The sequence below is a fragment of the Phodopus roborovskii genome, unplaced genomic scaffold (assembly GCF_943737965.1).
Source record: "Phodopus roborovskii unplaced genomic scaffold, PHOROB, whole genome shotgun sequence".
In the NCBI taxonomy this organism is placed as follows: Eukaryota; Metazoa; Chordata; class Mammalia; order Rodentia; family Cricetidae; genus Phodopus; species Phodopus roborovskii.
The window spans coordinates 28,970,186-28,993,936 of NW_026125052.1; the positions used below are offsets into that span (position 1 = coordinate 28,970,186).

Consider the following 23,751-nt stretch of genomic DNA (forward strand, 5'->3'; position numbering starts at 1 on the left):
AGTCAGGCACTCTATCACTGAGCTACAGCTCCTGGACCATGTCCAGTTTAATGTGTTTTATTTTTACTTTTAAAAAGCATTGTGGTGGTTTGAGTGAGAATGGTCCCCATAGGCTCATAGACTTGAATGTTTGCTTACCAGGGAGTGGCGCTATTTGAAAGGATTAGGAGGCATGGCCTTGTTGGAGGAAGTGAGTCACTGGGGTGGGCTTTGGGATTTCAAATGCTTAAGCCAGTCGCAGTGTCTCTCTCTTCCTGGTGCCTGTGGATCTGGGTGTAGACCTCTCAGCCCCTTCTCCAGCACCATGTCTGCCTGCCTGCTTCCATGCTTCTGACCATGACGGCAATGAACCAAGCCTCTGTAACTGTAAGAAGCTCCAATTAAACGTTTTCTTTTTATGAGATTTGCTGTGGTCATGGTGCCTCTCTTGGTTTTGTTTGTTTGGTTTTTGTTTTTTTCTTTTTTCGAGAGAGGGTTTCTCTGTATAGCTTTGGGGCCTGTCCTGGAACTAGCTCTATAGACCAGGATGATTAAAGGTGTGCTACACCAATGCCCAGTTAGGTTTTTTTTTTTTTTTTTTTTTTTTTTTTAATGGTGTCTCTTTTCACAGCAATAGAACACTGACCAAGACAAATATTGGCAACGGTTTCTTACTGATCTTTAGTTGAGCTATGATGCTATCACCATTGCCACAGGGTGGAGGTTTGGTTGTGCTGAGACAGTCTCTCCAGTCTGTTCCCAAACTTCTGAGCTCAAGTGACCCTCCAGCCTCAGCCTCCAGAATAGTTGTGTAACAGAGGTGTGCCACTGCACTTACCCGTCAGAGAAATTTCCCCAAAGGCAGCTGTTTTCCCCCTTCTGGTGGCATAACTAGCACGTGTCTTCGTGGGATCATTTGCGACAGGAGGGAAGAAAGCATGAGCCTCTTAGAAGGATGTAGAAGGAAGAGCACTCATCCTCATCACAGGGATGTCTGTGGGTTTAACAGCCACCAGGTAGCCTGTTTTACATTGAGGTTAGGCTTTCCTGGGCTCTTCTGGTCTTTCTATATGAGCTGGGGGAGTTCACAGGATACGTGTGTGTGTGTGTGTGTGTGTGTGTGTGTGTGTGCGCGCACGTGCATGTGTGTTGTGTTTCAGTGGACCAGGGCTAGGGGGGACCTGCAGGCTGTTTGGATCCCTTCTTAGGTTCAATGGGGCTGCACAGGAAAGGTCACAGCCTGTGTCAAATGGAAAACACATTTCCAAGACCGGGCACCCTTCAGGGACTCTGGAGCTATTAACTCTAGGCCTAACGGGTTCATGGGAGCAGAGCACCCAGGAAGGTATCACCCTGGCAGCAGGGACTTCCTCCCACAAGGCTTCCGTCCTGCCCACAAGAGTAGTGAGTAGCCATTCAGAAAGAAGGCCACAGAGCTAGAGGTTTCACCCTGGCACTCAGAGGACCTGCGCCTGTCCCGGGCTTCCTCAGCTGGCCTCGGTGCCTCCAGATGCTTTCATTTTCTCAGTAGCTCAAGGAACAGAACTAAGAGAAGTCAGAACAAAACAGCTTGACACAAAGAAAAGCAGAAGTGAGGGCTCAGAGACTGACGGTCCCCAACGGGACTGACTGAACCGTGGAGGGCCCAACCGTGGCCTGGCGGCCAGTGACCGGGGTGTGGAAGAAATGGCCCGACTAGCCTCAGCTGTGTGGCTACCCACACTGCTGTGGCTGCTGCTTTTCAGGCTTCCAGGTGAGGAGGCTCTCTGCTCAGGAGGGTGGGAGGCCTCAGGGAAATGCCACGTCAGGCACCAGAACCTGGATCCCTCTGTGCACAAAGCTGAATGTGACAGCTTCATCCTCTGTGTAAGGTGGACAACCGAAGGTCCACACTACTCAGGGCAAAGGGGCAGGATCCTGCTAAGCACCCAACTGCCAGAGCAAGCAAGGCACAAGTCCTACACAGTGAGGGCTGGTGGCTGCCCAGAAGGGGTGCCAAGAGGAATTTTGGATGGGTTAGAGTAGGAAAGAGCGAGCCTGGTAATGGTGTCACACGCCTTTAATCCTAGTACTCAGGCGGATCTCTGTGAGTTCGAGGCCAGCCTGGTCTACAGAGCGAGTTCCAGGACAGCCAGGGCAACACAGAGAAACTCTGTCTCGTAAAACCAGAAAGTAAATAAACAAAAATAAGAAATAGGGAAGAGGGCATGGTAGGTGGTGCCAGTGTGTGGACAGCGGCATGACCGGGGGCCATGAGAGATGTGTGTTGTTGGTGAGGTATGTGGACAGATTTAGTCTGTTCTTTCTTTCCTTCCTCCCTCTCCCCCTCCCTCCCTTCCTCCCTCCCTTGTTTTGTTTTGTTTTCAAGACAGGGTTTTTCTGTTTCTCTCTGCTGTTCTGGAACTCTGTAGACTGGCCTGGCCTTGAACTCCGAGATCTGTCTGTGCTGGAATTAAAGGCATGTGCCACTATGCCCTGCTAATCTTTTTCTTTTTTTTCTTTAAAGATTTTCTTTTTCTTCCCATGCGGTGGTGGCGCACACCTTTAATCACAACACTCTGGAGGCAGAGGCAGGTGGATCTCAGTGAGTTCAAGGCCAGCCTGATCTACAAAGTGAGTTCTAGGACTGCCAGGACTATTACACAGAGAAGCCCTATCTTGAAACATGTGTCACCATCACCACCACCCCCCTCCCCGAAAAAAATTATTTTGGGGACAGGCTTCACTGTGTAGTCCTGGAACTTACTATGTAGACCAGGCCAACCCTAAACTCACCGAGACTGCTTTCCTCTACTTCTACAATATAAGGATAAAAAAGAAAGGTGAAGTAGACAGCTTTTGGCAGGCCCTGCCAAGGTATGCCGTTAAACAAACACGCTACTTGCAACAGAGTTAGTACAAGAAGTTCATTTGGGGAGGGGGAGAGTGAAAGGCCAAAGGCCATGTTGGAGTGGGGACATAAGACAGACAGGCAGACAGACAGACAGACAGACTGGCAGAGGACAGGGAAGAGAATCAAGAGACAAGAGAGGCAAGAGAAGAGGAGAGAAAAAGAGGCTGTGCCTGGAGGGCACTTTTAAGGTGCGCTCATGTCACACAGGAGGAGAGGCACCTGGTGACAGGTGATGTACCTTAAGTGCTTTGGTGGCAGATGCGGGCTGCCCCCTTGGTGGAAACTAACAGAGGGCTGGGATAAAAGGTGTGTACCACCACACCCCACACACGTCTTTATTCTTTGAAAATACAATGTAGTTTGGTCATCTCCAACCCTCACCCTTCCTCCAACTTCCCCCAAGTCTACCCCAACTTCCTATTGTTATTATTTCTTAAATAACCATTGAGTCTGACTAGAACTGCCTCTGGTTTATCCACTGGGGCAGAGGCACCCTATAAATGGCCACCCCCCCAAAAAAAGGAATCTCTAATCCAGTCACTCTGGGGTCAGGCAGGCAGATCTCTGAGTTTGAGCCTCATCCACAGAGGCCAGCCAGGGATACATAGAAAAACCTTGTCTCAAAAGAGACCCCAAAAAAAAAAAAAAAAAAAAAAAAAAAAAAGATAAACAAACATTGGTTGCATCTGAGTTTACGCACTCGCTTATAAAAGAGTGAAAATCATCTTGGCTATTTTTTCTTTCATTTGTTTGGGTTTTCTTTTTCCTTCAGGATTTAAGGAGAGTAGTTGAAAGCACCATGCTGAGGGGCAGAGCTGGAAGGTGGAAAGCTAGCCATCTTCTGGGGGGGGGGTAGGGATGGGCTGGGGGAAGCATCCTAGCAGTCTGGGAAAGGAGCACCTGAGTTTGGATCCCAGCATCCACTTAAAAACTGCACTTGATTTGTATCTAAAACCCCAGAGCTGGGGGTGCAGAGTCGAGCAGGACTTGATGCCTCCTTCTCGTCTCTGCAGGCACCATGCTCCTGAACACAAACCTGCACACAAACACATATGCACTTAATTGAAAATAAAAGTGAAGTGGTCGAGAGATGGCTCAGTGGTTAAGTGCACTCACTGCTCTTTCAGAGGACCCGGGTTTGGTTTCCAGAACCCATTCTGGGCATATGGCACCCTCTTCTGGCTTCCAGAGGATCCTGCATGTAGGCATGGGGTGCACATAAACTCACACAGGTACACATAAACCCACAAATTCAATAAACCTTAAAATATAATCTTCAAAAACAACCTCAAAATCAGCAAGGTACACCTGTGTTGAGAGAGCAGACCCTCCCATTTTCTGCCCATTCCCCAACTCCCCTTCCTGGTCACAGGGTCATGAGGACATTGTGGGAGCGGGGCATTCATACAGCAGGCCACTCTCTTCTGCTCTGGCTCGTAACCCTGAGGGGGGACCACACGGGGGTGGCTATTCTCCCAGGTCTTGGGATGCCCAGGGCTGCCATGTTTGAAAACGGAGGCCCTAGTGGGTGGGAGGGACTGGGGGATCAGGGTTGAAGGAAGGAGCAGGCCAGAAGGGAGGGAGCTAAGGGGTGATTGGCTGATGGGAGGTGAAGGGATGCAGAGTGGAACTTTTGGAGACCCACACCCCATCCAGCTGTGAGGGTGCAGAATTCGGCTTGTGTTTTCCAGGCTGTGTCCCTCTTCGTGGCCCCAGCTCTGTGATAGGCACTGTGGGAGAATCCCTGAGTGTGGAGTGTCATTATGAGGAGAGATACAAGGCTCATAACAAATACTGGTGCAGAGTGTCACTGCTGCTCTGCAAAGGTATTGTCAAGACGGGAGCCTCAAATGAAGCTAGGAAAGGCCGAGTGTCCATCAGGGACCATCCAGCCACGCTCACCTTCACAGTGACCTTGGAGAACCTCACCCTGGAAGATGCAGGCACCTACATGTGTAGTGTGGATATACCGTTTACCAATGGCTCCTGGTGGGAGATCACTCCCTCCTTGGGGATTGATTCTTCCTTCAAGGTGGTGGTGTCTGTGGTCCCAAGTAAGCACCCAGGTGAGTCCTCCTAATGAGCACTATAACACCACAACAGTCGCAAAGTAGCAGGGATTTCTGGGGCAGGAATCAGCTGAGGGCCTGAGAGTACATCGTATGTGGTGGGTAAATGGAGATGAGGGACAGACAGGGAGAGGGCAACAGCCACAGAGGCATCCTGGAGTAGCTGCATCTTGTGCGGGAGATGCTGGTCCATTAGGGGATGGGAGGCAGAGAGAGCAGAGTATGGCCAGGATAGAGCTCCGTGTCCTGTGGCTTGATGAATAGAAGCTAGACTTCTGGGTGTATTGGGGGCCTGAGCAGAGGGTCAGTAGGGGGCGGACGGTGACAGTGCTGCATGCTGGGGGATCTTTCGCTAGTGACCAGCCATCTTTGCAGTTAGTTCTCTTTGGCAGGGTGTGGCTGAGGCTGGAGGACATCAGACTCAGCGTGTGGTTTTGACTCGGGTGAGTGGTGGGTGGCAGCTGTGTCCTGTGTGCAAATGATCACCTGATCTAGGAGGATGCTCCTTCCTTTGCTGATGTATGCCTGTGATCTTAGAACTCTGGAGGCAGAGGCAGAGATCACAAGTTCAGCACAGCCAGGGCTGTGAACCCCACATGGAGACCTTGCCTCAAAAAGTAAAGAAAAAAGGAAAAGGAGGAAGAATGGAGAAGGAAGGAAAGGATGCAGGGAGGAAAGACGCCACTGGCCCGTAGCAGAGTCTGAGGAGACTCCCTAGGTCTGATCTGTGGTTTTATCTTCAGGATCAACACCGCGGACTCCTGCAATGACCACCAGCCTATCCACCAGCCTGACCACCAGCCTGGCCACCAGCCTGGCCACCAGCCTGGCCACCAAAGGTCCCACCCAAGGATCCACCATGAAGGAGCATCCTGAACCACAGGGCTTGAGGTGAAGTACCCAATCCCTGGTCTTCAGGTGGCCACCCCAGCTGTGTGGTCCCCTCAGGAGAAGGGTTTCCAGAACTGTGAGGGCTTGGGGTAAGAACCCTTGTTTCCTGACTTGAAGGTGGTGGCCCTTCTCCTCAGAGGGGCTTAAGTAGGCACTTGGCTATCTGCTGCTGTCATACCCCTCTGCCTAGAACCTCCTGTGCCATTGGCTCCAGTCCAGGTCGGAGGCCATGGGTCACTGAGCACGCTAGGCCTGCCGATGCCGAGGGCAGGGAGAGCTCAGGCTGAGGAGGACAGAGTGTGATGGAAGGAAGGAGGGTAGCATGACAGGCGCCGGCGTCCCCTCAGGCATGGCTCAGTGGTTCATAGAATGTTCTCTGGCTCAGTGGTTCATAGAATGTTCTCTTTCGCGCCTCATGCTGATCTCTATGCTACCAGGTTGTCTCAGGTGTTTTCCTGTGGCGGTGATAAAACACCCTGACCAGGACAACTGAAAATAGGAAGCGTTTGCTTGGGCTCACAGTTTCAGAGAGCTAGAGTCCATGGCCATCATGGTGGGGATCATGGCGGCAGGCAGGCGTGGTACTGGAGCAGTAGCTGAGAGCTCCTGTCTTTTTTTGGGGGGGGGTTGTTTGAGACAGGGTTTCTCTGGCTTTGGAGGCTGTCCTGGAACTAGCTCTTGTAGACCACGCTTGTCTTGAACTCACAGAGATCTGCTTGCCTCTGCCCCTCCAATGCTGGGATTAAAGCATGAGTCACCATCACCTGGCTCATGTTTTTTCTTTAAAAAAATAATTTATTTATCCTTATTTTATGTACATTGGTGTTTTGTCCACATGTCTGCTTGTGTGAAGGTGTCAGATCTTAGAGTTACAGACAGTTGTGAGCTGCCATGTGGGTGCTGGGAATTGAACACAGGTCCTTTGGAAGCTGAGCCATCTCTCCAACCTGAGAGAGCATGTCTTGAGACATAGCCACAAGGCAGAGAGAGCTAACTGGGAATGGTGTGGGCTTTTGAAACTTCAGAGCCTGCCCTCCAGGGACATTATCTCCCACAACAAGGCCTACCTCTTAATACTTTCCAAAAAGTTTCTCCAATCGGGGATCAGGTATTTGAATGTGTGAGCTTATGGGGGCCATTCTCATCCAAATTATTATACCATGCTAATGTTCAGATGACTAAACTGAGGCTCAGAGGGCTAAGAAATCTGCCCAGGCGCATAGCTATTAAAGACAATGCAGGGCTGGGCTCGGGCTTACATGACTCCAAATTCTTGGGTTCCCCCTTCTAGATATTAGGGAGTCACCAACTCCATAGAGAAACTGAAAGTAGCTACAGACTCCCCAGAACACTGCGTGCTGGCACCAACCATTTCCAGGGTTCAGACTGTCCACTCTGACCCCATTGGGATCCTATAGGCTGAGAGCTCTGGCCACCTGCACTTGTAGCTATCAATGTTGAGGCTCCCATGATCCTCTTGGGTTCAGGAACTCACTAGAGTCTTCACTGATAGAAATTATTTTATCATAAAAGATAAAGACCATGAGGAGACCAAAAGAAAGCCAGCAAGGCCAGACTGAGAGAATCCTAAGAAGTGTCCCAGGACCCCCTATCTGAGGCAGGGTCAGGGTGCATCACCCCAGGGGCCTCTGTGTGTTTCCACCAAGAGCTCCCCGTCTCCTTCTCACGGTGTTTTCTGGGGTCTCATGAAGCAGGGCACTGCAGGCTGAATTGCTGGCACGGGGGTGAACTTGTCTCCAGCCCCTCCCTCCCTGCAGGCTTGTGGGAGCACCTGCCGCATCTCTGACCCCACATTGGTCCCTGGCCAGCAGCCCTCATTCTGACATCTCACTCTTAGCTCTACACAGGCCCGTCTAGACTTCTGACATTATGACACAATGTTGTTGTCATCGGTAAAGTAAGAGCCATGCAATCAAGTTACAAAAGCATGGGGAGGGAGAATCCAACCACCCCACCTCACCGTACTTTAATTTACAATTTGGTGTTGGGCTGTATTTACTATTAGGCAGGGCCAAAAAATGGGGTCTATAGACCGAGACCTGGACACTCCTGTAAGTACCACTCAAACGCTCACAAACAACAAAGGGGACCTCTTAGCAATTTCCCCAGCAGGGGCGTCCAACCTGCGGACGCTGTGACATGATGTCACAGTTTACAAATGTGTTGACCACATTCAGAGTTATCTTGGGACACGTGTGGCCTCTCTCCCAGGGCCCAGGGCCTGTCCTCTCCCTACTACCCCGCACCTGGAAACCTTCCTAAACATTTTCTGCCAAGCAGGAGGCACAGTGTGATGCTAGGCAGGGCAAAATGCAGGGCCCAAGCATGCTGCTCCTGGAGGTTAGCCTACAGATGTTCAAGGCAGGCAGAGCCCTGCGTTGTTGGGTCTGAAAGAAGTGTGTGTATGTATGTATGTATTTTTGAGATGAAGTTTGACTACACAGCATTGGCTATCCTGGAGCTCACGGTGTAGACCAGGTTGGCCTTGAACTCACAAAGATCCACTTACCTCTGCCTCCTGTGCACTGGGATTAAAGTTGTGGATCAGCACTTCCAGCTTCATACAATTGTATTGTTATTACCACGTGTGAGTGAATGTACATATGTGCACAACTTTCAGGAGTCAGTTCTCTCCATCTGGGCTCTGGGGCTTGAACTCATGACCTCGGGCTTGCATTGCAAGTGCCGTCTCACTGATGCTTTTTTTTTTAAACACTGATTTCATGTATCTGTTTTGAAAGTCAGGGCCTGAGTAGAGCACTTGGCTGGGTTGAATGAGGCCTGGGGTTTGATTCCCCTCACTGAATAACTAACTCCCTCCCCTAAAGCCTCCCGGTGCTGCTGTCTGTGTTAGCTCTGCTGCTGCTCCTCTTGGTGGGGACCTCTCTACTAGCCTGGAGGATGTTCCAGAAGCGTCAGGTCAAAGGTGAGTTAACTTCCTGTGTCCTTCTGTCCCTTCTCCAGGGTGGGTGGGTTCTGGCCAGTCTTTTACCTTCAGTGCTCCGTCCCCAGTTTGGTTACACACCTCCAGAGATGGTTCCCCAGAGGCCTTTCTGCTGGGGCTTGAGTGGTTGGGGGCAGTGTCTTCTTCGGTTTAAAACCTTTAGTGGCCTCCCACACAGTCGTCTCTGAAGGGTTGCTACCCCCCCCCCCCAGTGAGCCCTGCCAGCCCACCCCTCCTTTCCTTCTTACCACATTTGTTTGTGAGGCGGGAGCCTCAGCCTCTCTCCTGAGCTTACTCAGCGTGTTGAAAGTGCCTCCCCTGGCCTACTCCCGAATCTCCAAGTGATACCCTCCGATTTCCTGTTTTTGGACTTTTTCTGTGAGGGCGTAAGGCCCTCCTGAGTGTTCCCCTGAACCTTGGCTATCATGGTTCTTTTGTATTAGATGGTTCTCATCAGGCATCCCTGGCTGCCATCTCATGTAGCCCGTGCACTGCTTCAGGCCGGGGCCATGGCTGGACTCACTATTGGGTTTGGTGTCTTTAGCCCCACAGGCACCCCAGGAAGCTCCTGGGGACCTGAAGTCCCACCCTCCCCGAGTTCACATTGACAGACAGGACTTGCACAGGCTGTGGCAGCAAACATATTCCCAACGAATCCAGAACCACGAGTAAGCGCAAGGACAGAGGGACAGAAGGACAGACGGGAAAGGGCCGGACCTCTTCCAGGGGAGCTGCTATCTTCCTTCCTGGGCTGAGACTTCACGACCCTATGAGCAAGGGGCCCTCGGGGCCATCTTTGTTCATGTTCCTGGAGCCTCTTGAGGCTTCAGTGAGCAATGTAGTAGCGGAAATGTGGCCATGCTGTCCCTCAGCTGCTGACAGAGCTACTGTATGCTGTTGCTGGTAGGGTACAGGGACCCCAGACCTCAGCCTCAACTCTGGCTGCTCCTGGAGGCTGCCCGTGGAGCAGAGGCCACCTCAGATGATCATGGTACGGAAGGGGAAGCCGCTTTCTCTTTCTAACTGGGCTCTGTCTCTGAAGTCAGGGTTTCTCTGTGTAGCCGTGGCTGTTCTGGAACTAGCTCTGTAGACCAGGCTGGCCTCTAACCACCTGCCTCCGCCTCCCGAGTGCTGGGATTAAAGGTGTGCCCCACCACTGCCTGGCCCTCCAGTCTCTCTTGGGGAAGGGGCTGTAACCAGAAAAATAAAAGACCCAGAGACAGATCCTTCACGCTGATGATCAGAAAAGCAAAGCAGCCGGTCACTAGCTCTTACCTCTACCTCAGCTTAGACCAAAGGGTCCAGACTTGACTGCTCCTCAGACTGCTATGCTCTCCTCAGTGTGGTTAGTAATCTCAGACTGCCTCTGCCTTTTATCTCAACTCCTGGGATTAGAGGCGTGAGCTCTGATTCACTCTCCCGTAGCCCAGGGTGGTCTTGGACTCAGAGATCTGATAAAAAGTGTGTGCCACCACCACCACCTGGCCTCTATAGCTACCTAGTGTGTCTGGCTTTGCTTTCTGTACCCTCAGGCAATCTTGAATAAATCTTAAATGATATTTCATCACAGGGGGCCCCTGAGCTGCAGCTGTCATGTGGTTCCACTAACAGCATGGGACTTTCCCAGTTTGGACAGCTCCAGCTCTGTGAGTCCCAGCGCACCCGCTTGGGTGCCCTTTCACCCAGAAGCACCGTGGCCCCGCACCCGCTTGGGTGCCCTTTCACCCAGAAGCACCGTGGCCCCACACATAGCTTCCCCTTTAAGAAAGATATGAGACTCTGTGAGTGGGTTCGTGTGATCCCTGTGCCTGGGGACAGAGGCAACAGGACTGTAGTGAGTTCAAGGCCAGGTGGTACTATGTAGGGGAAACTCTGCCTCAAACAACAACACCAAAAGGACAGGGTGAGGAGAGAATTGCTGTAGGAAACTTGAAAGATATACGAAAGCAACGGAGGAAAGTTATATAAGGTACATGGTAAGTCATAACCCCAGCTCCCAGAAAACCAGCCACTGTAGTTGGGTGTGCAAGGTCTTTCTCGTCTTATATCTCTGCCAATACAATTCCTTTAAAATGACCCCCCCCCAAAAAAAAAGGAAAAAGAAAATGGGGAGAAAAATATTTACAGGCTGGGCAGTGCTGGTGCACACACCTTTAATCCCAGCACTCGGGAGGCAGAGGCAGGTGGATCTCGGTGAGTTCAAGGCCAGCCTGGTCCACAGAGGGAATTCCAGGACAGGCTCCAAAGCTACACAGAGAAATCCTGTCTGGAAAAATCAAAAAAGGAAAAATAAATCCATGTTCTAATTATGTGTTTATGCGTGTCAGAGGTCAGATGTGAGCATGGATCCCTTGGAACTGGAGTTACAAGCAGCTGACCAACGTGGCGGCCCCTGGGAACCGAACTCAGGACCTCTGGAAGAACAGCCAGTGTTCTTAACCTCTGAGCCATCGAGAGATGGCTCCCCTCCCCTCCAAATGTGTGATTTCCTAAAGATCTTGCTTCATGGCCAAGGTGGCACATCCCTGTACCATCAATACTTGGGAGACTGAGGCAGGAGGATTAGGAGAGCTTGAGAGCAACCTGGGCAACATAGCAACACCCTGCCCCCTCTTCAAACACTTCCCACCACTTAAACCTGTAATTTTATACTTAACACAGTACAGCATCTCCACTACTATGGAATGTTCTAGAAATCACAGACAGGCCTATGGCTGAAGTCTCCAAGAAAAGTCTTTCTCAAAGTATAGCACATTCTCCCCCCCCCCCTTACTTTTGCCTGTGGTTTTATCACCTTCGCTTTCTCTCTCTAGCTGATAACTATCCAGAGCTGTCCCAGAACCTCAGGCGCATAAGGGAGCTGCATCAGGAGGTGAGCCAGAGAATCTGGGTGGGGAGGGGCAGAAGGAGGCTGTCAGGGAGCCCCTGGGCTGGTAGAAGTGGCAGGTCTATTACAGGTGGATGGAATTGTTCCAGAGCCGGAGAACAGCACCTGGAGATCTAGTGATCAACTCTTGTCCTACGTTCTGTCCAGTCTGTTCCCCTCTAGCCGGGACAGCGGACGTGGATAAAGGGGGTGGTCCTAGGATAAAGGGGGGTGATCCTAGAGAGGACAGGGTGAGGGCAGAGGGAGAATGGGAAGACCAGAGTCTGGGGTGGGCGGGAGATGCCTTCAGAGGAGCAGGGCAGGGGCATGGAAGGGAGGGACTCTGTGGATGACACTTGGCCTTCCTTGTGCAGGCTGCTGACCAGAACGAGTCGCAGTATGTGAACCTGCAGCTGCACACATATCCCCTGAGGGAAGAGCCGGCGCTGCCGAGTCAGGTGGAGCTAGAATACAGCTTGGTGGTAAGTCTGAGAACCAAGCTCCCTCAGCCTGAGGATGGTGGGCCGTGCAAGGGTACCACTCAGGGGTGGGGGAGGACAGAAAGGCATTGGGCACTGGCTCAGGATGGCAGTGTAGGCACGGGGCGAATGGAGTAGGGAGTGGGATTATAGGGTGGCCAGCACCTAAGGCCCTCATGACGGTCAGTAAGTCAGAGCCTGCTGTCTCTCCTTAGGGGTGGGCCCCTCATCTCTTTGGTGTTAATTCTCCTTTAGAGGTGTGCTCAAGCCTCAGACCTCGTTACCTTCAAACAGGAGGATGGGGTAGGTGGCCTCCTTGGGTGTGACCTGCCATGAAGAGGCTTTCTGGGGAGACACCCCCCCCCCCCAGGCTCAGAGCCTACTGGGTTCTTCTCAGGTGCCCTGAGGGATGTCATAGTTTGGTGGCAGGAGATGGGGACATACACTGATCTGTAAAAAGTGGCTCATCTCCCTGGATGTGTCCACTGCGGCCCCATTCAACCCAGGCTGCTGACCCCTGCCCCTGCCCCATGAGAGGAATAAGGAAGGGTTCTGTTCCACATCCGTTCTGGATCCCCAAGCTATGACTTCTCCCAACTTGTGCCAGCGTCTTTTTTTGGTTTGTAAATGATTCATTTCCATTCATTTCTTCCCAGCGCCCTCTCAGTCTGGTTCTCCCACATCACCTCTTCCTGCCTAGCTATTGGCCAGTCAGCTCTTTATTAAATCAATGAGAGCAACACATCTTCACAGTGTGCAAAAGGATTATTCCACAGCCTGGCATTGCCTGGTAGCTGATGACTGCAGAATAGGTTGGAAGCTAACTTCCTTTTCCCCCTGGGACAAGTAAGCCTGTGACCAAGCAGAACCAGTAAACCTTAGAACTGGTGTGCCATTGTGGCTACCTCTGCTGGCCTTCCCACCGTGACTTTTACAGGCGGGCCATTGAGTCCAGTTCTGGGCAGTTGAGGGGTGTGTGGACTCTTCTTCTCTGAGTCTGGGGTCTCTCCCCACAGGCATTACCCAAGGAAGAGCTCCACTATGCATCAGTGGCATTTGACTCACAGAGGCAAGGTTCTCGTGACAATGGGAATTCCTCTTGCCTGACCCGGGACCAGGAAGCAGAATACAGCCAGGTCCGGAAGCCCAGGAAAGGCCTCTCTGACCCTTACCTGTGACTCTCTGTCACCTGATCCCCTCAATGGTGACCATCAGGTCACTGAGCTCCCGGCAGGCTGCTGCCTTCAAAGTCATAGGCCTAGCTGGCTTCACTCAAGATGGGCAGGAACCAAGGCTCTGTGGGGACAGAGGCATGTCCCACCGACTGTTCTGCCTCTGGGTATGGAAGATGTAGCCGCTGCATCCCTTGGGGCTTTGAGAAGTGACATGGTTCATACAGAATGACATCGGTGTTAGCTTTGTAGCGTCCACCCCAGCAGGAACATCGGTGATCTCTGTGGGATGTGGAGAACCAGCAAGGGACCATGACAATAGGAATTTGGAGTCCTGGAGGCTAAAAGCACCATCTCCCCCATCTCAAAGACAACTGAAGCCAAGCTCTGAGGAGAGGAGCCTAGCACATGGCTCCAAGGTCAGGGGCAAGCTCCTCTGGACTCTTAGGTAAAAGACGAAATAAAGTTTAAAATATCTTCTTAAGGGGAGGAGAAGAAAATTGCTTAAATGATGTCTGCTGTCTGCCCGTAGCCCCATATTAAAGCACAGCTTTGAAATCAGAGGAGCCTTGGGACACAAGGGCTTGGGCAGGATGTGTCACCACTGGGCTGTTCCCCTGTGGAACACACAACAGTCTTTTCTTACCAGGGTAACTTTAAACTTGAATCCAAAGGGGACTGTGAGTGTTTCCAGCATGCAGCAGCCGCCAACGGCTTGAAAACCATGTCTGACACAGTGATTTTCCTTATAACCCTTCACATTGCTCCAGAAGCAACTTCAAGGGTAAGTAAGTCATCTCCAAAGAGCGGAGAGATGATGGTTATTGGAGACTTCTTTGGATTTTTGTTTTTTAAGACTGGATCCTTTATAGCCCAGGCTAGCCTTGAACTTGCTGTGCTCAAGGATGACCTTGAACTTCTGATTTTCCTGCCTCTATCTACCCAATATTTTCAGTGCTGGGGAATCTAGACCTAGGGCATCCCGAATGGGAGTCTTCCCCAGGCTGGACACTTTAGATTTCAGTTCATGCACCTCACCCCCCCCCCCACGTGTCATCCCATGAGTCATCCCAGATACTTCTCTTGCTTCCTGTGCTAATGTTCTGCGACACAAAAGGGGAAGAGACATGCACACGGAGATGGATGCCCAGAAGCCACAGTGTGGGGGAAGCCTGGGGGAGGGGCATAGGGTCTGTGGTGCTCACAGAGCACTGGTATGCTTTCAGCTCTGTCCCAGGCCTCAGCCCCAAACCTACCAAAGGCTCTTTCCACTTGAAAAAGCAGCGGGCCCTGGATCGTGCAGATAGGACTCAAGAGCCTTAAGGGGGAAGTGGGGAGGCCGTGGCCGAAAATAGAGTGCTGGGCCCAAAGACAGTGAAGGCTCGTGACTAACCTGGACTGCCAACAAGGAGGGGTGGGCAGGAAAGCAGAGCACACTTCCTGTGTGAGTCACTCATTGTGGGAAAGCCCAGGTGCCATGTGTGCAAGCACCTCCGGAGAGTGCGTCTCTCCCTTCAGTTTCTTCTCCTTCCCTGGGGCTTCTCTCCTGGCTGCCTGGGGCAGGTCAGCCCAAAGGCAGCTTTCATTCATTCATTCACTTGCCCATCCATCCATCCATCCATCCACTTACCCATTCATCCGCTTACTCATTTATCCAACCATCACTCAACCATCCATCCCTTCATTCACCCATTCATTTAATGTATTTCAGTCACTCATTGCAGAGCATTCAGGGATCTGTGCCATGACAGGCAGAAGGCTGGACACCAGGAAGCAGGGGACAAAGCCCCTGACCCACATGGACTTTTGGGTTGACAGGGATGTGGACATGGCCCTCTCTCTACTCACCTCTCTACTTCAGTGGACAGTGGAGGAGTGTCTCTTCAGATTTGGTTCTCTGTACACACATGTACCAGAGGACAATTCCCTGTTAAAGAACAGAAAACCTACAGGGTGGTGGTGCACACCTCTAATCCCAGCACTCAGAAGGCAAAGGCAGGCGGATCTCTGTGAGTTTGAAGCCAGCCTGGTCTACAGAGTGAGTTCCAGGACAGCCAGGGCTACACAGAGAAGCCCTGTCTTGAAAAACCAAAACCAAAAACATAAAAGCCAGACGCTTCACATTCATATTGAAGAGTGGCTGTCGTGATTGCCGAGGAGGCTCAGTGGGGAAAAGTGCTTGCCACACAAATGTGAGGACCTGAGTTCGATCCCCAGAACCCACGTACAAAGCTGGGCATGTGGTCAGCTAGAAGGCTCAGTGGGTGAAATGCTTCCTGCCACACCAGTCTGGCAACCTGAGTTTGGTCCCCAGAACTCATGTGAAGATGGGAGGAAACGGCTTACCCCACAAAGTTGTCCCCCAACCTCCACAGCATGGCACATGCGTGCCCTCCTCCAAGTAATAACTTCAAATTGTAACAAAAACAAAATTGAAAAGTAGGATGTGTACCAAGAGAGCCTGTAATCCCAGCCCCGCATCAGCAACACAGGACCCCGAAGCTTGGAGGCCACCTAGCAGTGTGATAACAGTGTGAACTACAAAGAGACCACACCTCAAAGGGGGTGGACCACACCCAAGATTGCCCTCTGACCTTCACACGTGAGCCTGCATGCACACAAAGGAACCACACACAATGGCCATCAGGGTCCATGGTCCCGTTGGTTCAAAAGCTAAGGTGATGGATCCCTATTGCGGTAAATAAGGATCAGGATAAACAAATAGGCCGAATAGATGTTTATTCAGGGAGAAATAACTTACAACCTAGACAGATGAACACCAGATTCAACCCAATCCTCTCCTGTCTGAGTCACGCCAGAAAGAGAGAGCGCCTTCCTGGCCCCTTCCGACCTCCTTCCTCAGGTCACCTCCGCCCATCGCTCCACCCCCAATGGGCGTGGTCAGTGCTACAGAAGGACTATGTCACTACAGATCCCACATCTTCTTTAGTCTGGGCTTGGAGCGAAGCAGGAGACAGAGTCCAGGGGGATGGCCTTTATCTCACACCCCCATGGGGAAGCATGTTTTCCATTGAGAAGAGGAAACAGGGATCCAGCCATGAACCTCAGCAATGCCATCTGACATGTCCTTTTCCTGGGGAGATGTGAGCAAACATTAGCCACCCCACATAGGGCTCAGCCCAAAAAAATAACGCATCCCAGTCCAGGTTGATGAACCAATGAGCTCACTGGGTTTCCTTACAGAAGCAAGGGTGCATCAGTCAAAAAAAGTCCCACTCAAGTAGAGAGATACAGGTCTCCCCAAAATCTCTGTATGTCGAATACCCTCCCCCACACTTGAGCTAATTTCCCATCTCCTATGTACTCCAGCCCCTCCTCACATGCAGGTGGACAGAATTATGTGCAAATGGCAGGGAGGGAACACCCATGGGGGAACAGCTGGGATCTCAGGCGAGGGACTGATGGGGATGCTTGATAAAGTCTCACGAACGTGGGCAATTATAGCTGCTGTGCCTTCAAGATGGCGGTGGCCGTGTCATGGCCAGGACAATGTTCTTCAACATCTCTAAGGAGTACTGTTTGTCTTTGTGTGTGCGCGTTGTGTGTGTTAACAGGAAGTTGTCAGATCAAAATGGAATCATTTCTGTCAAACCCTAACAGAGTCCACTTTCTATTTTTTTCTGGAGCTTTTGGGTAGGATCAAGTGCAAGCTCCAGGAGACTGGGTCAGTTATAGGAAAAAGGGTTATCTGGCTTAGTGTTTTGAAGTCTGGGAGGGCCAATTAGGAGACTGAGTTGGGAAAGAGCCTTCTTGCTGATGGAGGTTCATCAGAGTCTACAGTCAGGATGGGGCTTCAGATAGGGAGAGGGACACATAGCAGGACCAAGGTGTGTATGTGGAGATCCAGGGACAATTTGGTAGGAGTCAGTTCTCTCCTTCTACCATGAGAGTTTCAGGGATTGAATTCATTGTCAGGCTTGGCAGCAAGTGCCCTTAGCCACTGAGCCATCTCATCTCACTGGCCCAACAGACCTATTTATTTATTTATTTTTAATGAGCGTAGCACCAGAACTCACCCTTTAGACTAGGCTGTCCTTGAACTCAAAGGTCTACCTACTTCCCGGATGAGGGGATTAAAGTATGCACCACCATACCTGGCTCCCAACATACACCTCTTCTTGATATAACTCATTTATCCAGTAATCTATGTCCTAATCCCACCCTCTTTCTCTCTACAGTCCTGGTAATTGAACCCAGGTCCTCAAGAATGCTTATCAGGTACCCTTCCATTCAGCCCTGTCCCCAATCCTCTCTTTAATGTTTTATTTAGAGACCAGGTCTTTCCTGCTAAATTGCCCAGGTTGGTCTTTAACTCACTCTGTAACTCAAACAAGGTCTTGAATTTGCCCCAGCTTCTTCAGTAGCTGGCATCACAAAATCCAGGCCCAGGGCTATCATGCTTCAAGGCCCCACCTGATTCTACTGCACAACAAGGGTTAAAATCCAGCATCTGTTCTGATGGACTTACCCAAGCAGAGACATCTGTGAAGAGGATCATTGTGTGTATTTATTTGATGACAATAGACTGTCACCAAGGACTCTTCCCAAACCACAGCCGCACACAAAAGTCATGATGACCTTGCACACACACACACACACACACACACACACACACACACACACACACACACAAAACCACAGCTTTGCAGCAAGGTCACCCTTCTGTGGCATCTGCCCAGCGGCTGCCTGCACAGCCTCAGTGGGGGAACTTGGCTTCTGCAAACTTCCTCACCTTCCTCTTGGCCCTCCGCCTTCCTTTACTCTCCACCCCTCTGACACCTCTCACCCTCTGTAGCACACATGTGCCATATTGCAATCTTACCACACCCAGTGAGTTCTTTCCTCACTTGCACAGTTGAGCTCAATGCAGTATTTTATATATTAGCTGAGATCCCATTGAGGGAGGGCGTGCTGGCTAGTTTTATGACAACTTGGCGCAAGCTGAAATCATTGGAAAGAGGCAACTTCAATTGAGAAAATGTTCCCAGCCTGTGCACATTTTCTTGATTGGTGATGGATGTGGTGGGGGTGGGCTGGGCTCACTATGGGCCTACCACCTCTGGGCTGCTGGTCCTGGGTTCTCAGAGAAGACAAACTGAGCCAGCTATGAGGAGCGAGTCAGTAGCCATCACTTCCGCTCTGAGTCCCTGCTGTGACTTCCCTTAGTGATGGTCTGTGATGTGACCTGTAAGCGGGAATAAACCATTTCCTTCCCAAGTTGCTTTTGGTCAGGGTGTTTCATCACAGCAACAAAAAACCTAACTGAAACGGAGGGGAATAGGAGTGTCCCTCTCTGCTCAGGCTGCCTGCCAATTGCAGCTGACAGAATAGTGAGCTTCAAAGATGGCCTTGTTTCAATCCACAGGACCTGTGAATATATTTTAGTAAGCTAAAAGGCACTTTACTTAGGTGGGCGGAGTGGGGGGAGTACTTTTACCGCCATCACTGAGAGCTGTGCTCACTGCCTTGGTCTATGCTGCCATCAAGCAGCATGCTGCCAGCTTGGAGATGTGGAGCAGGGCCTCTTAAAAGAGACTTGCAGTTTTTTTCCCCATGTATGCTGAGTCGGGAAGCCTCTTTTAAAGGAGCTGGGCGAGTCTCTAGCAAAACAGAGACTACCCGAGAAAATGCTGCTACCAAGAAGCTGTGCCTGACTTTGTTCTTTTATTTCTAAAATCCCTTTTAAGCTTTTGTCTTTCCACAGGAAATTCATGCTGCACATTGTGGGCATCATTTTGTTACCAGCACTTTCCCACCAGCCTGGACCCACAGCTGCGTCAACCCCAAGTAACACACAGAGACACTGTATTAGATATAAAGCTGTTGGCCTGTTACTAGAGTTTCTTATTGGCTAGCTCTGTCTTAAATATTAATCCATTTCTATCAATCTAAGTATTTCCACATGGTCTTATCTTACTGGAGAGAGGATCCAGACCTCTTCTCTCCTGTCCTACATCTTGACTTCTCTCCATTACATCTTCTAGAATCCTTCTGGTCTCTTAGTCCTGCCTATCTTGCTTTCCTATTGGCCAACAGGGCTTTATTCATTAACCAATAAGAGAAGCATATATACAAAATGACACCTCCCATCAACCTTCAATAAGTGCCATCTAACCCCTTCCTCTAGGTCTTCCTGCTTCTTGCGTCATCGGGTGTACAGCTCTGCCACACCCTCCCACCACACTGTACTGTCACCCACAGGGCTACTGGCATGTGCCACCACACCCACTTCTAGTCACCTCCATAAGGTCTACCTCCCAATGCCATCACAGCAGCAATGAAATCCAACCTGAGTCCATGGGCTCACACCCGTAATCCCAGGCAGAAGGACCACAGAGGGTCAGAAGTTACCCTGGGCTACAGTGATTTCAGGACAGCTGGGCTACAGAGTGAGACCTTGTCTCCCAAAACAAACTAAACAATAAAACTAGTTCCAATGTGAGTTTGAGAGAAGACATCCAAAGCACAGGAAGATACAGTGCTGGGTCACTCAACAGTGAGGACATGCTCTGGGAAATGGGTTTGTGTCGATTTTATCATTGTGTGGATGGTTACAGTGTATAAACCCATGTAGCAGACTACCTGTTACACACACACACACACACACACACACACACACACACACACGCACACACACACACACACACAGAGAGAGAGAGAGAGAGAGAAAGAGAAAGAGAGAGAGAGAGATGTTCCTACTGCCACTACGAATAAGACAGGACACTGTGAGATTAGATTAAGCACAAGAGAAAATAAAATGCATTCAAAAGACATGATAGGAGTCAGCAAGGGGGCTCAGTGGGTGAAGGTGCCTGCTGGGTAGGTGGGAATACCTGAGTTTGATCCCTGGAGCCATGTGGAGGCAGAAGGAAAGAACTGACTCTAAGAGTTACCCTCCGACCTCCACACGTGGGCATGCATGTGCTTCTCATGCGGTCCACACACACAAATGAAAAGATGTGATAAGTTAGAACTACAAAGCTGCTGCGTAACTGGTTTGCAGAGAGTTATGTTTAATAAGTAGAGAGTACACTTTAAAACAATGTAAAGCACATTTATATATGCATATATACGTATACATAAACAAGCACTATTCAAAGAGAGTGTCTCACACAGCACAGGCTAGCCTCAAACTTGCTGTATAGCTAAGGATAACTTTGACCTGCTGACCCTTTTGCCTCTACATGACGCACCATGACCAGATTTGTTGGTTTATTGGTTTTTTTTTTTTTTTTTCAATGTTGGGACCAAACCCAGGGCTGGGAGCATGTGAGACAAATAATATTCTAGCCACAGAGCCACATCTTCAGCCCCTACATGCCATGGTTTCATATTCCTGGCAAATGGCTGTGGGTGTGTTTATAGCACAATGTGACGCGTGCAGCAATGCTAGACAGCTCTGGCATCACTAGGAGATAATTGTTCATCTCATGACATTATTTAGGTCCAACATTGCACGCGTGGCCTGTCATTGACTCGATGTGGTTATGTGGCTTGCGACTGTACCAGGTCATTTAGCTCGGGCACATATAAATGAGGCCCACATGTTCTTGCTCTTCCAGACACGTGGATACAGTCTTCCCTTCCTCTCCCTGCCCCTTAGTGTTTTCATGCCCCAACAACCTCAGAGGCCACTTTACATTCTCATGTAAGTACATCAGCACCATCCCATAACATTCCACTGCATGGCTGCGCTCGGTAAGCATTCTATCACCAAGCTACACTTAAAATAAGCCACAGCTACATCTTACTTTAAATTCTTAGCTAAATTCAGGAATCCCTGAACTGGGCTCAGTGGGGGTTAAGAGTCCAGGAAGGGCAGTTGCAATGCCACCTACACCCCCTTTGTTAAAAAAAAAAAAAAAAAAAAAAAAAAAAAAAGAGTAATTTATGCGGGTATCTTGCCTGCATGCATATCTGTGTACTACCTGAGTGCCTGGTGCCCAGGGAGGCTAGAGATGCAGATGGTCGTGAACCAGGGAGGCTAGAGATGCAGATGGTCGTGAACCAGGGAGGCTAGAGATGCAGATGGTCGTGAACTGACATTTGTGTGCTGGGAGTCAAACCTTGGACCTCTGGAACTGCCGAGCCGTCTCTTCTTTCCAGTGTTGTTCTTTTGCTGCAACTATGAAACACAAACACGAGACTCAGCGCCCATGTGGTTTATTGAGAGAGGGGAGAGGAAGGAGGGGGGGTTAGCTGGTGGCCAACCGAAATCAGGGGAGAGAGAGAGGAGAAAGAGCAAGAGAGAGGGGCGAGCTTGGTGGTGCGCTTGCTTTAAAAGGGAAACGTGCGCATGCGTAACTGAGTCCCATGGCAGCCAGGTAAAGCTTGAGCAGCCAGGTTAAGTCATGGCCATGAGCGTCCGCCCATGGTCGGGGGGCGGGGTCAGCAGACTGCTGGTTCCCAACAGCCAGTGTTCTCTTTTCCTTTATAATTCAGGAGATCTCATTACAGATGGCTGGGAGCCACCATGTGGTTGCCAGGAATTTTTGAACTCAGGACCTCTGGAAGAGCAGCCAGTGCTCTTAACTTTTGAGCCATCTCTCTAGCTCCCCCCTCCTTCTGGAGTAGATGAGGCTGGCTGTCCAGAAAGCTACAGTTATCCACCTCCAGCATTGGGACTACAAATGGGTGCTGAAATGCCCAGTTTTGTTTTTTTGTTTGTTTGGTTTATTTTGAGTTCTAGGAAGGGAACTTGGGTCTTCATGCTCATAAGCCAAGCCCCTTACCAACTGAGCTAACTCCCCAACTCCTCAGCACGATAGAAGGTTGTAGTGAGATATTCACTTTGTCCGCACCTGGAGACAGGGCCAGATGTTACCTGGGGGAACTAAGTCTGAGGAGGGGGCTCGGAGCTCTTACTTGCAGCACGGGGACAGGAGGACATCCGGAGGCATCCTTGGGACCAGGAACCTGCTGGTGTTTATCTATCTGTCTATGTTGTAAGTTATCTCTCCCTAAATAAATATCTATTCAGCCCATTTGTTTCTCCTGATCCTTATTAAGCATCAATAGAAGGTATTCTAAATTAGTCCTTATCCATCTATCCAAATACAAGAGAAAGATACTGATCCAAAGTTTTAAACCATGACCTCAAGACTGGACGGCAAATTCAAGGTCAACCTAGACTATGTAGACATTCTCAAGCTTCCTAATGCTGCGAACTTTTAATACAATTCCTTATGTTGTGGTGACCCTCGACCATAAAGTTATTTTTGTTGCTACTTCATAACTGTAATTTTGCTACTGTTATGAATTGTAATGTCGATATTTTTGGAGATTGAGGTTTGCCAAGGAAGTCACAACTCATAGGTGGAAAACCTCTGAGGAAAGGAAGGAAGTAGGGAGGGAGGAAGGGAGGCTTTTTATAAAAAAACACATTTTATTTAAATTAGAAACAATCTTATTTTACATATCAACCCCAGTTCCCTCTCCCTCCCATCCTCCCATGCTCCCACCGACCCTCCCCCATTCTATCCCCCATTCATTCCCCAGGGAGGGTCATCAAAGTCTGTCAAGTCATTTGGGGCAGGGCCTAGGTCCTCCCCTGTGTATCTAGGCTAGGAGAGTATCCCTTCTTGAAAATGGTCTCCCAAAGTCCGTTCACCCAAAGTCCGTTCGTGGGCTAAGGATAAACATTGTTCTACTGCCAGCGGCCCCATAGACTGCCCAGGCCTCCTAGCTGACACCCACGGAAGGGCTCTTTTGACTTTGCCCTTCAGTAATTTCACTGGGCCACCTCCAGTACTGGTTTGTAGAGCTGATTCCACTTTGGACCCAAGTGGAGGAATTAGACAGTTATATGGCTCCACCTTGTGGTCATGGCTAGAATCGCATGTGTCCTGTCCTCGCTGGCCAGCCAAGACTGAATTTTGTGTTTTCTGGACCCGGCAGCTGAGAAGGGGAAGAGCTTGAATTAAGGAGAAGAACAGAAAACCCTTGCCCAGCACTCCACTGCCCCGCCCTTCCTTTGATGTGGAAAGAAAACCCAAACTTCCTGATGGTCATGAAGCACTGATACTCTAAGTTCTCCATTGATTGCAGCCCAAGGAACGGCAGCCGCTGCCCCTGTGACAGGCTTAGAAAATATGCGGGCACACAGACAGACAGTGAGGCAAGAAGGCACACAAATCTTTTGTTTTTATTCTTTTGTTGTTTGTTTGTTGAGGCAGGGTTTCCCGGTGTTGCTCTGACTGTCTTGGAGATCTAGACCACGCTGGTCTTGAGCTCGCAGAGACCTGCCTGCCTCTGCCTCTGGAGAGTTGGGATTAAAGGCGTGTGCCACCACAGCCACTTGGTTGATTTTATTTTATTTTATTTGTTGTTGTTGTTGTTACAGGATCTCATGTTCTAGCCTCAGACTTACCAGGTAACAAAGGATGATCTTGAACTCCTGAACCTCCTGCCTCCATC

General features: G+C 50.2%; 1 protein-coding gene across 1 annotated transcript; it reads left to right on the plus strand.

Annotated features, from left to right (window-relative positions):
- The first annotated feature begins 1,459 nt into the window (after window positions 1-1,459).
- On the plus strand, window positions 1,460-13,877 carry Cd300a (CD300a molecule). Its single transcript, XM_051180032.1, has 7 exons — window positions 1,460-1,732; window positions 4,564-4,938; window positions 5,685-5,832; window positions 8,682-8,779; window positions 11,611-11,669; window positions 12,038-12,145; window positions 13,159-13,877. The coding sequence occupies exons 1-7, from the start codon at window positions 1,666-1,668 to the stop codon at window positions 13,318-13,320; spliced, it is 1,017 nt and encodes a 338-aa protein (XP_051035989.1). The 5' UTR covers window positions 1,460-1,665; the 3' UTR covers window positions 13,321-13,877.
- The last annotated feature ends 9,874 nt before the right edge of the window (window positions 13,878-23,751 follow it).